General features: G+C 35.2%; 1 protein-coding gene across 8 annotated transcripts in view; it reads right to left on the bottom strand.

The window, feature by feature from the left end:
• Window positions 1-328: 328 nt before the first annotated feature.
• MAP3K7 (mitogen-activated protein kinase kinase kinase 7) overlaps window positions 329-15,263 on the bottom strand; it is a 39,130-nt gene continuing 24,195 nt past the window's right edge. For 7 of the 8 annotated variants that reach the window (XM_035320741.1, XM_035320738.1, XM_035320739.1 and 4 more), the window contains 5 exons: window positions 9,385-9,493; window positions 7,404-7,490; window positions 6,515-6,576; window positions 5,869-5,984; window positions 329-3,374 (listed from right to left, as the gene is read on the bottom strand). In XM_035320741.1, the coding sequence (XP_035176632.1) occupies window positions 3,194-3,374; window positions 5,869-5,984; window positions 6,515-6,576; window positions 7,404-7,490; window positions 9,385-9,493 (555 nt within the window). In that variant the 3' untranslated portion in view covers window positions 329-3,193. The remainder of the gene's footprint in view (window positions 3,375-5,868; window positions 5,985-6,514; window positions 6,577-7,403; window positions 7,491-9,384; window positions 9,494-15,263) is intronic. The other variant, XM_035320744.1, reaches the window with a different exon arrangement.

Here is a 15,263-nt window from a genome sequence, read left to right as displayed (position 1 = left end):
GGAGCACTCATCTTGTTACAGAGCACCACCATGAAAGATGTGGCATTCTTAAAATATCTTGATATTCAGTCATGAGCAAGACTATTCATCCAACACTCTACTTGTGCATACAGGAAGGGAAGAGCTAATAACAGAAGAATTTTCTATTGGTGGTGGGAACAACTGCATGATGATTATCCCCCACCCAGTGTGGGATTTCATCACAGATCAAGGATGTCCTGGCAAGTGTTGGGGCACTATTACATGTTTGTGGAAGTCTCTCAGCTTTTATGATTCCTGATAATGTAATAAAACCCTCCAGCAGAAAGCCACACTGCTCATTCCTGAATCATATGAAATCATTCACCATTTTATATACAAGTTTTGAATTACAATCTTTAACTTCTCATCAGAAAAAAAAACAAACACAAATAGGCCTAAAAAAGCATTTTTGGTAGAACCGCACAGTGTACAGATGCATACTTTCAATTATACAATATCTTACAGAATACATACTTTAACAAAAAGCAGAGCCTGTTACGTTTTCTGAGAAGGCACTGCCCAGACAAAATTAGATGTTTCACCTCCATTATTGGAGAAACGGCTTTAACTGGACAAAAGAGTACATGAAAATCTTCCTGAACACTCCAGATAGCTTAACAGAAAAATAAAAGTACATTTGTAAACAACTTTCAAACAAGAGCCTTAAGAAAAAAATAAAGTCACTAGAAAATTAAGCTGTTAAACTCTTAGTAGCCCAAACTGCTATGTTCTACACTTTTTTGATACACCAGTTTTGCCACACAGAACACCTCACTGAAAATTATAAGCAAATAATAATTAAAAAAAGGTACAATTAAGAAAGAGACAACTTGAAAGCCAAAGGTCAAACTCCAAATTTCCTTTGTAAATTGCAAGACCAGCATATAACCTAAATATTGAATGGAGCTGAGTTCAACAGTGCACTGGTAGCACAGCACTTATTTTACAATCTGAGACCCTTTATAATGTAAACTCTGAAAACTCATAAACAACTGTTAGAAGTGACGTTTGTATTAGGTACCATAAAGCTAGCATTGCGTTCACTTCCATTATTCAGACTTTGCCATAAAGTGACTTTTCACATGCAATGCTGATTTATTTTAAACAAATCTGTTTTATGATGAGGCAAACCATAAAAACTGTCCTGGGAAATGATTTTGTGTATGTGATTATCAACCAAGCATCGCAAGTTGAGCATTGGTATTTATGCTGCCCTACTGGATGCTTAAGCATATGTTAAGCAAGCTGCTGAACACGGAGCATGTCCATTTTGGTAGATGGACAGATGTATGAGAACAGCAGTGCTTTGGATAACTTGTGCTATTCCTAATACTACAGTTATTTTCTCCACCAATTACATTTTGCTATAAATATGTGTGCCCTTAAGTTGATCCCAATATCAGTTTCAGCTAACTAATCAAATTATCTGCTAAGGTTTGGGGAATGATAACCCTTCCTTTATTTAAGTAAAAGAGGGAAGCACTTCTTACTCCCAAAGGTTTGCCAACAGTAGATTTATTTTCAAGACAGAATGACACCATTCAGTAAACTGTCAGCCACTTTTGTTGTTCACAGATACATTCACAAGATGTTTATTATCAGGTAGGCAGGAAGGGGAAGAGAAAAATACTGTGATATTTTTACAATGAATGTTTTTTCCAAACTTCTGCTAATGGGCTCCTACAAATAATTATTAATTTCAAGTATGCAGAAATCGAAGTTCAGATTACCTCTCATATTTTGAAGGCTCAGCAGCTAAATTTCAATTTTCTATTTTTCCTTTGCAAAAGAATGGTAAAACCCTGCCCACAGCTGAGTACCCCAAGAGCTTATGTAAGGAATAATTTCCTATTATATTTAGAAATGCCTCATTTTTTTTTTACCAGTTAGGAGTTAACACATAAACCAAATAATCAATCTGCAATGTAAACGAGTAGTTATTTTCTCCCATGTAGAAATGGTAAATAAGGACACTGATAATTACTATTAACATATTCTGCTTGAATTCCTTAAATGCAATTCTTCAGTCACAAAGACAACAGGCATTCTGAGATGGACTTCAAAGGAAGTATGTTCAGATGAGTGGAATAACTGAGATTCCTGATGAAGATTGAAGCTATTTCCCCCATTTTCTTAATAGCTTCTGTCATTTCCATACTTAATTCAATTGCATAATTTGATATTTAAAATAAATTCATTTCCCCGAGTCTCTTTCTTCCTATCCAAAACACAGTTACTTGCATTTATGGCAAATACTTTTGAGGAATTAAGATGTGAAGAAAAAATATTCCAGTAAGTGGTATGAAGGGAATACTTAAAATCTTGTTTTAATTTACTTTCTGAATTTCCTTTTAAGAATGCTTCAGTGACAAAAGTTTTGAAGGTTTAAAACACTTAAGCACATTTTGTTTCCATCTTTTATACAGGGGATAAACTTTGCGCAGTGAATCACATTCATACCTTTTCCCAGTAACTAGATAGAACTGCATGACATTCCCCCCAAGAAAGTAAAGAAAATACAGCCTTTTACTTCAAATATTTTATGAATGCAAGGTTACAACAAATATATTAGTCAAAATGCAGGGCTATCAAGCACTGAACCAAGGATATTGGCATCAGTTTGACTATTACTTTGCATGTGGAAAAAATATACTACTTCTACAGGTAAAAGGCATCACTAATGCATCAAGAATTACTCTGGTCAGCCAACATCTCCTCTGCAGCTTGGTGCATGTCTATGTCCTGAAAATAATCATCATTATAAACTTGAGATGAGACACTGGAACAAAACCATTCTTAAACAGGAAAGTTTTTGTTTTGCTCTTATCGAGGTAACACCAAAACCTAAAACCAAGGTCTTACAATTTCGCAGCCTCTAACACTTGTTAGGCTAGCCTTCACACAAGGAGCATGCATACAGCCACTGTTCTTGCTTTACATTGAGGGCTGTTGGTTAATTCAAGTCACTGTTTTCTCACCTTATCTGATTAACCTGTTGAACTGGATGTCCACCATAGGAAAATGAAAAAAATAAATGATGTTAAGTGTAGCAGACAAATACAGACCACACCAAGAAGCTTACACTCATGAGTTGTCATAATAAGGGATAATAATAACAATAAAAAAACCAGTCTTTTCTGTGCATATTTTTCATTTGAAAGGTCCCAGGAAATCATGATGTGCCTGGCCGTTTCTGTTGCTGATTTCTGATGACCTCTAATTGTTTTTTGCATTGCTGATAGTAAGTTGAGAGACTCTTATTTTCATCTAAGAGCTTTTTATGTTCTTGTACCAGACGGGATGTGTTTTGCTGGTCTTTTTCGTCCTGGTCCAGTTCTGCTATTAGTTCTTGTCTACAGATTAAAAAAAAAAAAAAGTAATTGTCATTTATAATCTACTTCTATTTGTGTGTAGATGACTTAATATACTTCAAACTTTCACTTGATCGTCAGTCTGATGGTGGTATCTTGTGCAAAAAACTAAGTTAACAAAAAATCTTATTTTTTACTGTAGTCTGAGGAGAAATTCTCTTCCAAATCAAATCCACATTTAAATTTTAGAACAGCTGTAAACCATAGACTCAATCTTTACAATTTTCCTTTTTATAATAGCTTTAGATGTAATTCTACAGGTCACAGTAGAGCATCTAAGGATCTACACAGAAATTTATAAATTTTTAGCTCTAACTTTGCTTAACTGTATGCATATTCAAAAATTCAGTACGCAACTTAAAAGGCAAGACAGCAATAATTTAGGTAAGTTTTTAGTGAAGTGCTGTTTTCTATTTGGAGTTGAACTTCTTAAAGCTGTGGAAAGCAGAATCACGCACATCATTTTTACACTGTTATTTGAGCTAATTTTTGCAATAATTGTTCAAAATGCTTATAGCAGCTACTTTTAGAGGAACAAATTCTATATAATTGTATCTCTTAATTTCTATGAAGTGTATTAATTTTACATAAAACATGAGGTTGCAGTTTTGTTTTTTACTGCATACTAATTATGTACAGACAGAGCATTAAAAAAGAAAAAAACATAAACCCCCAAAACCTGGAGTTGCCCAAGCAATTCAGTTAATGTTTCATCATGTAAAGTTCAAAGCTGCAGGAACTCTACTGTGTGCTTTACATACTTTTACAACCCAACTTCTTTCTAGAGCAGAATTTGTTTGACTCTTGTAAAAAAGCACTGCAGTGACTCTGGCAACTTTACACTGAATCACTGTTTTGTACTTTGAGCTGTATATTTTAAAGCAGTGCAAAACAGAATCAGGCAGATTATTTTTGTAACTGTCATTTCACTTAATTTACGCATTAAGAATTCAATATGTTTTTAAGCAACAATTTTAGATGAACAAATGCACTGATAAACTTGCTAAAAATTATCCTACAAAACTGATGTAGCTAAATAGAATGCAGTTTGTTTTACTATTTGTTTATGAGGTGACAAGAAGGCAAGCTGCCAACAATATTTTAGCAACAAAATAGTAGAGGAGAAAGTTCCTCATGATAATTAATTGTTGCCATATGGTTTGTAATTACAGCTAAAGAAAACTTCATTAGTTCAACCTTTATAGAGTAATTACTACCTCAAACAGCATTAAATACATCAATCACGGTACTATTTTTTGTTTCAGTCCTAAGGGCAATTATGTTCTGACTAAGAAAAACCAACTTGGGAGAAATACGTCTATACAGACCTTCCAGGAAAAAAAGAAAAGGAGGAATCTAAAGGTAAGAATTAACAGTTGTGAAACAGAAGCTTATTTTTATATAATTTATTGATCCGGAGGGACTATAGAAATAAAAACAAAGGTAAGACCTTCATGCTAGTTTCAGCATCACCTCAACGAGGTCTAAAACTTCTAATCATACTTGAAAAAAAAATCTACTCAAGATGCTAAGACAACATGAATAGATGATGTAAGGTCAATCTGAAAGTAGCTTTTTCCCCATTCTGTCTGCTGTTTCTCAAGTAGAGGAGGTTTACACACACATTTTTCTCATTGGCTATTCCACAAACACTGAGGCCTGCAGTGTCTCAGACTCTGGTGGGTAAGAAGCAGGTTCCTTGGTATAGTACATAAGTATGTAATGACCTCTCAGAACTGCTCCCCAGCATCAGGAAATAGAAATGAAGAGAAGCAGAACACAACAGAACGCGTTGCAAACTGAAGTTCTGAATCAGCAATAACTTTGGCCCCAATCCAACAGTACATGCAAGCAGTTGCTTCACTTATATGTGTACACAATGTGCACTGGAAATAATCTCTTTCCTCTTACGATAAGAAAGTATGTAACAGCTTTTATGTATTAGGCACTAAACCCCTGGTAGAAAACCACAACATTTGTCTTGATAATACTGCTATAAATGTGATTATTAACAAAAGTCAGATATAAGATAAAATGTAACTGCCAATAAATAACATTGAGATATTACTCAAAATTCAATAATGCATTATCCAAATGGTTATCTACAATTTACTACTGAAAGTCTTTTATTGGACAGTACGTGAAACAGAATTGCAAAGTTCCTCAACATTCCAGGTCTTTCACTTGAGATGACACAAAAATTACTACTATGGAAAATACACAAATGTGCCACATGCTTTAATGTAGGACTTGTCCAGAAAAAAAAAGTCTTAATATTGCTTAAAACTTAAGTTATGGGCTCTGAATACCTCACCTGTGGTGTGTACCTTGGCATCTCTACAAGATTAGGTCTTGAAAATAACCATGCCCTACGAAATTTTACTTCATAAAGCCTGAAACAGCAGTCACAGATAATTGACTTAGTGTAAAAGAAGCATACCGAAGAACAGAAAAAGGTCTGAGACATTTCACTTACTTCCTCTGCAACAGCAATGCAATTTCTGTCTGAACTTTCATATACTCTTGTGCCATTTTGCAGTGCTGTTCAAACACAGCCATAGATTCTTTGGAGTTTGGACATGGTGCTAGAGGCTGAAAATAAATCAGACGTTAAAAACTAATGAACTAATGAAGTCTCTGTGGTGTATTTATAACATCTTTTAAAAAATAGTAGGCTTTTAAAAACAAGTGTTAAACCATGCCCTGGAAAACTTTACTGCACTGATGCCAAAGTTGTCTCAAACCTCCAATCTGCAGTTATTAATCTGACAATCTTTTTGTCACAAGGATCAAAAATCAAACTAATGTTTAATCACATGCACCCCAAATAAAGTGAATGCAACAATTTGATTCAGTAATACCCAAGCAAAAAATATCTTATTTTGACAGTCAAACTCAAATTACATTTGGTTTTAGAGATCATGTTTCCCAGGGCTTGTTTTTAATAGCTTCATCAAATCTGAGTCAACCAATCTCAGATTACATAATATATTTTTTTTAGCCTTGGTCAAAAGTTAAACTATAAACACTGGTAAATATGTGGCACTATATTTTGCAGTCCCAAATTCACACTTAAGAATGTAATGCAAAACAAACCATCTAATGACACATATATTTATTACCTGTAACTGATGATCTAATGTAAGATATGCCATTGGGATGGAGTTATCTGACCCATTGGTCTCTGTAACAACACCAAGAACATTTCAATGCATTTTTATACACGGATAATTCTATTTTTATAGGACAAAAACAAGAAAACTACATAATTTCACAATACACAATCTGAATGTGAAAAGGCAAATGGAAATAGCAGTGTTCCAATCCCAAGGCAGATGACTCTTTTTGCTTTTCTGATAAAGTTAAGAACTTCAAAATTACGGTCTATGACACCAAGAAGAAACAAATATTAAGGTTGCTATCCTACATTTCTAAAAGCCATGTATCCGCATACACATTCTTTAAAATATTATTTTTGTACAGTTTGCTATTATGTTCTGTTTATAAAAAAATTGCCATTTCATTCTTGTTTATGAAGGATCAGCCAGCCAGCCATGCATCTAATGATTTTAAAATTAGAAGCTGTGCAAACCGGCTCTGCCAAAATAAAATAAGCACAACCTCCTGCTCAGTTTCCAAACCTACTCCTGGTGAGGATTTTAAGTATCTTCCTCACAACATGCTCTAGGGCATTTCCTTTACTCTATAGAGACACTTTATGGGTAGCAAGGGACCCAATACCCAATCCATCTCCTAGGCCTGGCTGCTCTCTTCTTACACTGCAGTTACTCTGGATTTCTCTAAAGCTTTCATCCACATTTAACACGTTTCTGAATTCTTACAGGTTATATCTTTTGGTAGCCCAGAATCTGGGGATCACAAGGTTACTGTTAAGCTTTAAGAGACATAGGAGTAAAGACACATTGAGAAGCTACTGCTTTTATAGCTGCATTATCGCTACTACAGGATTATATGGAGGAGGGTAGGTGGGAAAAAAAAGGGGCTGCTTACCCATACCCCAAAAGCACCTGCCACAGAGTAGTCGTGGTAGAGAAACTAAGGTGTTGCCCTCAAAGACTATGCTATCTCCAAGAGCAGCTTCAAAAGGAAACAGAAATAAGAGAGTGGGAATGGAGAAAAAGTGGTTAAGTGTATGCTTGTAAGGAAACTGGAAGATGGTAAAAAGAAATAAAAATAACCAAAAAACTAAAACCAGAGAGACTTAATCACCACAGTGTCTTAAATCAGAACAATATAGAAGGCCTTCCCTACATTCGATTACTGCCATTTATGGAATACTGCTACAGCAAAGGAATTATTGCAACATTTCAAATACATCAATACATGCAAAATACTTCAGATTGCATTCCTCAGCTTTTGGCTGTGTCACAGAACTGTAACTTTTCCTGTGATTGATCAGATTCGGCTGTGTCCTCATTTTGTCACTTTGCCTGATTAATAATGTATTTTCTTTTACAGAAAACTAATATTATTTATCTGTTTAGAAATGCAAATAGCCCTTTGTTAATGGACTGCATAAACCTAATAAGATAAAATATACATGTGGTATATTCTGTATTTACCTGAGTAAAAGGTGAGGGATTTCTGTGAACAAGAAAGCCACCATAGTAATGGACCCGACTTTAGCTCTAGTGGTGTGCTGCATTTAAGGCCAGAGATTTAGGACAAACTGCCTTTGCACTGGCATAAGATCAGCAGATAATTCATTGGAAACTGAAATCTATTTAACTAATGGGCAAGAGCTTGCTTCTGTGTGAAGCAGCAATTCCCCTAAGTGCTCGCTGCCTAAAGAAACTTGGAACCCGAGTTGTACAAGAGAAGGAAGGCTGTGGCAGAGGGCAAGGACTTTGGGAATTTGTGTGTTACTAGGCATAGAGTGTGATTATGCGAGGTGACAATGGACAGAAAGAAGAAAGCACAGAAGCAAAGAATATGCTGCACGAATACTTTGCAGAAGCAAAGTATGCTGCCCTCCCCTCCTGCTAAAGCAGGGCAAAAAAGAAAAGTACACATCTTACTTTCAGAATCACCTTATATTTGGTAAAATACGAGTATGCATATATGTGGATATATATATGCTGGCACAAAATCAGTCCATATGTGAGTTTCCATTTTGCAGTTGCTTACAGGAAAAGAATGACAGAATCTAATCAGTCAAAGATGAAATGGATTACAAGCAAAAGATTTCAGAATTTAAGGCACTATAAAATACGAACTTGAGATTAAGTCTAAGATTTTTCATGTACATTCTGGTAATGAAAATGTAAGTCTTACTTATGTTCTAAAAAGGAATTTGTGGGCATCCATATGCAGTCCAGTATCGGTCCATTTCATAATGGTGTGCATTATGACTTTTAAGATTGAATTCAGCTATTAAATTATGTTTACTCAATCTTATTTTGTAACAGAACAGTGATGCTTCAGTAGAAGTATTTACATTTCTGTAGACACACTCACGTTTGTATGCTTAAGACCAGTAACTTTGTGTGCACATATACATTCTGCATAAGGAAAATTACAACACGCAGATAAAGACTTAATGTATTCCAGCTGATACTCACCTAAGTAGCACTTCATTCCAGAAATCAGAGCAAGAAAGCTTTATCTGTGCATTCACAATACAAATGCACAGCACGAAAATGCTGCAAGATGTCTACTTCCCTTACTCCCCAACGACACATTGCAGACAAAAACTGGTGCTCTTAAATAGAAGCAGCACTGCACCCATACAGCACTTTGTAACAAACAGAATTCTTACAAGCTTCCATAACTTAGCATTATCAGTATAAAAAGTTTTTAAAGCCCTTGTCAGAAACAAAGCAATAATGTAGTGATTTAACCTAAGCAGCATTAAAATGGGATGACACTTTAACTGCCTAATTTTTTTTGTATCTAGGCACATACCCCACAGCATAATCAAACATTTATTTATTTTTAAAGGTAAAAGGTTAACTACTGAACAAAGGATTACCTGCATCATCAGGTGTCCATGGATTACGAGTTGGCTTTTCAGAGGTTGGTCCCGAGGTAGTGATCATTCTCACACTAGGACTAGATGACCTACTGCTGTTTCTACTCTCCTGAAAAGATACAGCAAAACAGAATGACAAGGAAAGTTAACGCTTTTTTTTTTTTTTTAAAAAAAAAAAGTTCATTTTACAAAACATTATTAAAATGAAAAAAACAAATGTGACAAAACCTTAACCTATAAACCTTAACCTATATTCCTCCCAAATACTCCCTGCAAACCTTTCTTCTTGAAAGCTTTCCAGATAGCTTTATAAACCTTGTATGCATTTCAGGAATTTCATCCTCATCTTTACTTCAACTTTGCCATAGAAAAAGAAATAGATATATTTTTGCTATTCAGCATAATAAAAAGCACTGTTGAACAATGCATTGAAGATCTTTATATAAAAAGCATAATACTACACCTAGTAATTTTCACAATACTGTTCAATGAAATCTATCAGCTCCATAAAATAAGGAAGGAAAGAGTTTTATTTCTGATATTTAGCTGATGAATGGAACTACATTCAACTAAAAGAACGCACCTTAGTAACTGCACTAGACTGCAATGTATTAACCTACAGTTTTTATTGTGGTTCCTATGTTAACTCGGAGGTTGTACAATCCATCCTTAGAAAATATGGAGAGGTATTTAACAAAACAATCAATTAGAACAATCAATTAATTTATTAAAACACAGAAATTAAAAAATGAGGAAATTCTCACTCAAAGCAAATTAAAAACTAAAAATTCTGTAGGAACCTCCTTTACACTGAGAGAGTACTTTTATTACTTAAAATCATTTTCCTTACCAAGGCACAGACTATCTAATACTGACTTCATTATTTTACCTAGCTTATTTTTCAGAATACTTATTTACTATATAAATTATTGTATGTCATACATCTTCTCACAGACATAAAAGTAACGCAGTAAAGGACTTAAAACTATAGACCCCACTATGTTTTACAGGAAAAAAATCAAAAGATAAGATGCTATTTAAAAGACAATTATTTTCAATATGGTGTGCTTTCTATTGAAATTATTAGCTAAATGTCCCTATTTTTTAAAAGAACCACTCAAATATACCTTACCTGGAAGCTGTATTTCTTTATGACCCTGATTTCCAAATATTTTATCTTAATTTAATTTTAAAAGCCAGGATTTCAGTCAGTCAAGCATCAATCCAAAGAGTAGTAAGATCCTACATACTGAAATACCCATTATTTCAACTGCATTACAATAAGTTTCTCCGGTAATTGCTTCAGTTTAAGAGGCTAGGAAAACACGCTATTAGACTGCACACACGAGACCTATAACAGTAAATGCCCATACTTTCTAAAATGAAACATCTTTAAAACAGCAATAATTTAAGTCTACTGGGTAAAACAGGGAAGTCAGAAACATGGCTCAATTATTACCTTCTCAGAGCTTTAAAAATTGTTTAAAATGTAAACCTTATTTTGCAGCAGTTAACACTGTCCCTGTGCCAACACTGAACACTTCAGTCTTGCTTGCTTATGTAATGGAAAAATGTTTCCAAACAAAGTACACAGTTTCAGCACCAATAGTTATTAAAAATGATTGTTTTTGAAGTTTCCTTACATATTTGCTTAAGCTATCTATGTTTCTCAAATGATTTCAGTCTTCACATGCTGAGGAAAATCATATGTGAGTGCTTTCTGCCTTATCACGGGAAATACAGTCATAAATACAAAGTAACATGAAACTCTGTGAGAACAAAGAAGTTGCCAAACTGGGACTGAAATTTATCCATTAGCCTTGTATTCGTTCTTTGGCAGAACCACCGCAAGCAACATGAAGAGGAGTAGCTTCATTTTTTATTGACTGTTTTACGTTAGTAGCCAGAAAGTATTGTAGACATAATCCAATGGGATGATATCATCAGGATGACCACATCAGATATTTTGAAAAAGCTTTTGTGTTGAAGTCTTTGTTGACATTATGAAGGTTTAAGTGGCCTAGCTTACTGTTTACTGTCAGTGTGCTCAGATATGAATGAAAAATAAGTATCAGAAGACAGAGCAAGCATTTTTAATGGGGTGTAAGTCCTTAAAGCAACAAGAGATCTATTGAGTATGTAGTTGACGGCAAGGGGGACCCAAGAAATGCTCTAGTTAGGGCATCTTAGGGTAACTCTAGCAAACCATGCTATACCAGGGGTGCTTGCTGTACCAGATTGCTTTGGTCCATCAGCACAGTAAAACCACTTCCGCAATAACACTGTTTAGATGAAATTACTAGAGACAAAAGTGAAGGATTCCTATCTGGGGCACATTTTAAAAGCATCACAAAATCCAAGGGAAGTTTCCCAAACTGAATAGCTGTTAGATTACAGTGGTTGAGTGTGCTGAGTGAGATACTTAAGCTCTCCTGGTGTCACACTAGACCACAGCCACCTTCCCTGACACCAGCTTTGCTGACAGATAAGCCAGTGACCGCTTTTCAGCAACCAGTTTCTGTCATCCCTTCATGGATATCCTGCCATTGTTGCCTCCTCCAGGTATCACAGTATGCAAAACATACTTTTTGTAAGGTTACTCTCAAATCATCTTTGCCAGGTGGCCAAACCCACACTGTATTCTTAGCTTCTCAGTTTCCATTTCTCAAAGGCTTAGCGTCTTGAAAAGCTGACGTGCTCTAAGGACCCCCCCGCCCCCCTTCTCAGAACAGCACGATTTTTTTCCAAGCTTAATTTAAACAGGCAAACAAACAACAAAAAAATCAGTGGTACTAGCCCTTTGTCCTCATCATCTGTGGATTCTATCTCCCTATGAAAGGGGAGAAAGAAAAGTGCCTCTGTGACCAATTGCACAATCTCATGGGCAGAATGATTCATCTGAATGGTTTCAGAACCCATGAATTCTCACACTTAACTTGCATGCGGGCATGTATACTCAAACCTTGCCTCTCAACTGTTCAATACAGTACCACACTTTTCTTTAATATATTCATTTTTTCCACTTCAAAGTAAACTGAAAGCAGAGAGGCCCAGTGACAGTTAAAAAAATGTTTAAGAGAAGTATTTATGATATTATGATGGCACTGTAAAGGATGGATGATATATACCAATATGACCCCATAAAAATATATAGACAAGGACATCTTACTGATATTGCAACATGCAGTTCTTCAATGATTATGTCAAGTAAGTTCCTAAATCTACCTGTGTAAAATGCCAAATTTTGCAATGGAGGCACAATCCTGTATAAATAGCAGATTTGTTGTGTTCAATCTAGCCTCCCAAAGCTTTTTATGGCTGCAGCTCACATCTATTTCTGTGTTACAGAGATGTTTAGGCAAGAGCAGTACTGGTAATGGACAGACACTGCATAGTCCTAAGGGGTTTTTGAAGTGCATGTACAGGCAAATGGAAAGGCAGAGGAATCAAGTCAGTGGAAAAAAGAGATTACATGCCAACATGAGTGGACCATCACAATACGTGTACAGAAACAAATGGGAATGGACATCTGACTGTAAGAAGATCGCACCAGCGCTGCTCATGTCACTTGGAGTCGAGTCTAAGGTCAGCGAGTACTAGAGCACAAGACATTCATCAAGTCCTGTGAAGAACAAACTTAATACATGTGATCTCAACAGCAAGCCCCTCCAGCGGCTGGTCCAATGACTGAAAACCTTTGGTGTAATATATTTTCCTACCTAAGCTCTCGATGTAAAAGAGTAAGCTGAGTACTAAAATCAACTGCAAAGCATTGCTACTGTCTGCTAATTTTGATAGCACCAGTAAGACCATTACTAGAAAATGTCTTAAGTCTCTGAACACACAAAAAAGTATTAATCACTATACAAACCACACAAATAATTTTTCTAGCACTACACAGAAAGAACAATCGTAAAAAATACAAGAAGGTTAGATCAGACCAGAAGCTAGGCAGGGAGTCTTGGTCTACCCTTGTCAGGCAAGCACCAGAAACTTTGGTATATTTGTTATTAGGTACAGTGTTTTCTTCCACCTTAACAAAAAATCCATTCCAAGTTGGAAAAATCTTCCTGATACAAACAAAGCAAAAAACATCATAATCATTTTCTCTTAACATGTTGGCAATTTCCAGAAAAAAAAAAACAAAAAACAAAAAACAAACAAACAAACATGTTAAGTAAGATTTCTGTTCAGCCTTACAGTGTATCAATCAAATAGCTTTAAATTATTGTCACAATAAAAAAGCAGCACCACAGCAAAATTTTGAGCAGGACAGGGGCTTAAAAGGACTGGGTGCGGGAGTGGAAGCACATAGTGCTGTGGCAGCTCAATGAAGGCTACGCCAAAGGGTGGGTGTAAGAGAGAATGGAATGCGGGGAAGAAGGATGTTTGCAATGAAGAGAGGGAGGGGGTAAAGGATTTTCATGTTAGAAAGGATAACCTATATATGGTATGGTGCATATGGGGAGATACTATAAACTGACCAGAGCTACACTAGTTACAGATGTGTTTTCTGCTTTGGCTTGTAGACTGCTTATACACATAGCAGTTCAAGATTTTAATAAGAATTCAAGGCAGTGAAGTCCAAAGCTATAGAAACCTAAAAAGAATACTTTTAGGTCTTCTCCCCTAATTACGCTGTGCTTGCTTTCTTAATTGTTTCCCAATTGAATTTTAATATGCGTATCTACATATATCAAAAGTTAGAAAAGGCTGCTGAAACCAGTGCTTTCTCTTCTCACACCAGAAAAAGGCTGTGTGTTTTATGCACTATCCATATAAATAAATTTCTTCCAAAGTGCATTTTTCGTGCCTGTTAAAATGTTATGTTCTCCATTTCTTATCATAATATTTCCAACAAGTGCAAGATAAAATAAGGTAATTTTAATTCTTCCATTTACATTTCCAATATGTATGCTATCAGAAGGAATAAAGCAAAATGTGATTCTGGTACTTCTATAGACCCTCATCAGACACTGGGGAGGTAAACAGAAGTTTTTGTATCCTCCTGGCCACAAGGACAATTTAGCTAGAATATCTACACAAGCAGTAGAATAGCTTTCAAAGAAAGGTTTTTAAAAAAAGCTACTAATATTTAAGTAAATTGGAAATTCTATGTTTTCAAATATTAACTATTCATTAAAATGAACAGAATGGAAAACCTTAAATAAAAATTATAATTAAAAACATTCATACACCAATCAGTGCAATTTGGTATAAATGTTGCACTATTACTTCATTTTTTTCCCCAATTCTCCCATAATTTTTGTTCTACTGTTAACCAAATAGGCTAATCAATTTCTTTACTAAATTTTGCAGATTCATTTCTTTCTGAAACACCTGCCTTCTCTGAAGATACTAAGATGCATTTAAGAGTCATTCTATTATTTTCAAATAGATGTAAATTCTATCTTGGTAAATTTGTAGTAAATTCTACTAATAATATCTAGGTGATTTATGAGGTTTCTGTGGCTTTCACACTCTACAGAATTAAAGAAGGATCGAATGTTGATTGCCCTTAAAGTTGATCAGCCCTAAAGTTACCACCTATTTTAGATTATTGCAGTAGGCAGTTTAATATGGAAACTTGATTAACCTGATGAACATGCTAAGCTCCCATTTTCCCAACATACTAACAATAATAGGGAACCTCAAAATTGCTAATTCACACTAGTGATGAAGTATCCTTTCTGAGTTACTGAAACAGACACAGTAGCGATAAAAACACAAAATGAACACATCTGAACGAAGCATCAGCTGTACTTTTCTCATCTACGATGTTCTTAGTATATTTTCAGTTATATATAGTATAACACTGTCTGTTACCATGGCACTTACAATATCAGATATGAAATTACAAAATGTCTTATTGAGATAGT

Source organism: Oxyura jamaicensis, chromosome 3, assembly GCF_011077185.1.
Source record: "Oxyura jamaicensis isolate SHBP4307 breed ruddy duck chromosome 3, BPBGC_Ojam_1.0, whole genome shotgun sequence".
Lineage (NCBI taxonomy): Eukaryota > Metazoa > Chordata > Aves > Anseriformes > Anatidae > Oxyura > Oxyura jamaicensis.
Note: the sequence above shows the minus strand (reverse complement) of the source record. Positions and strands in the feature narration are given on the sequence as shown.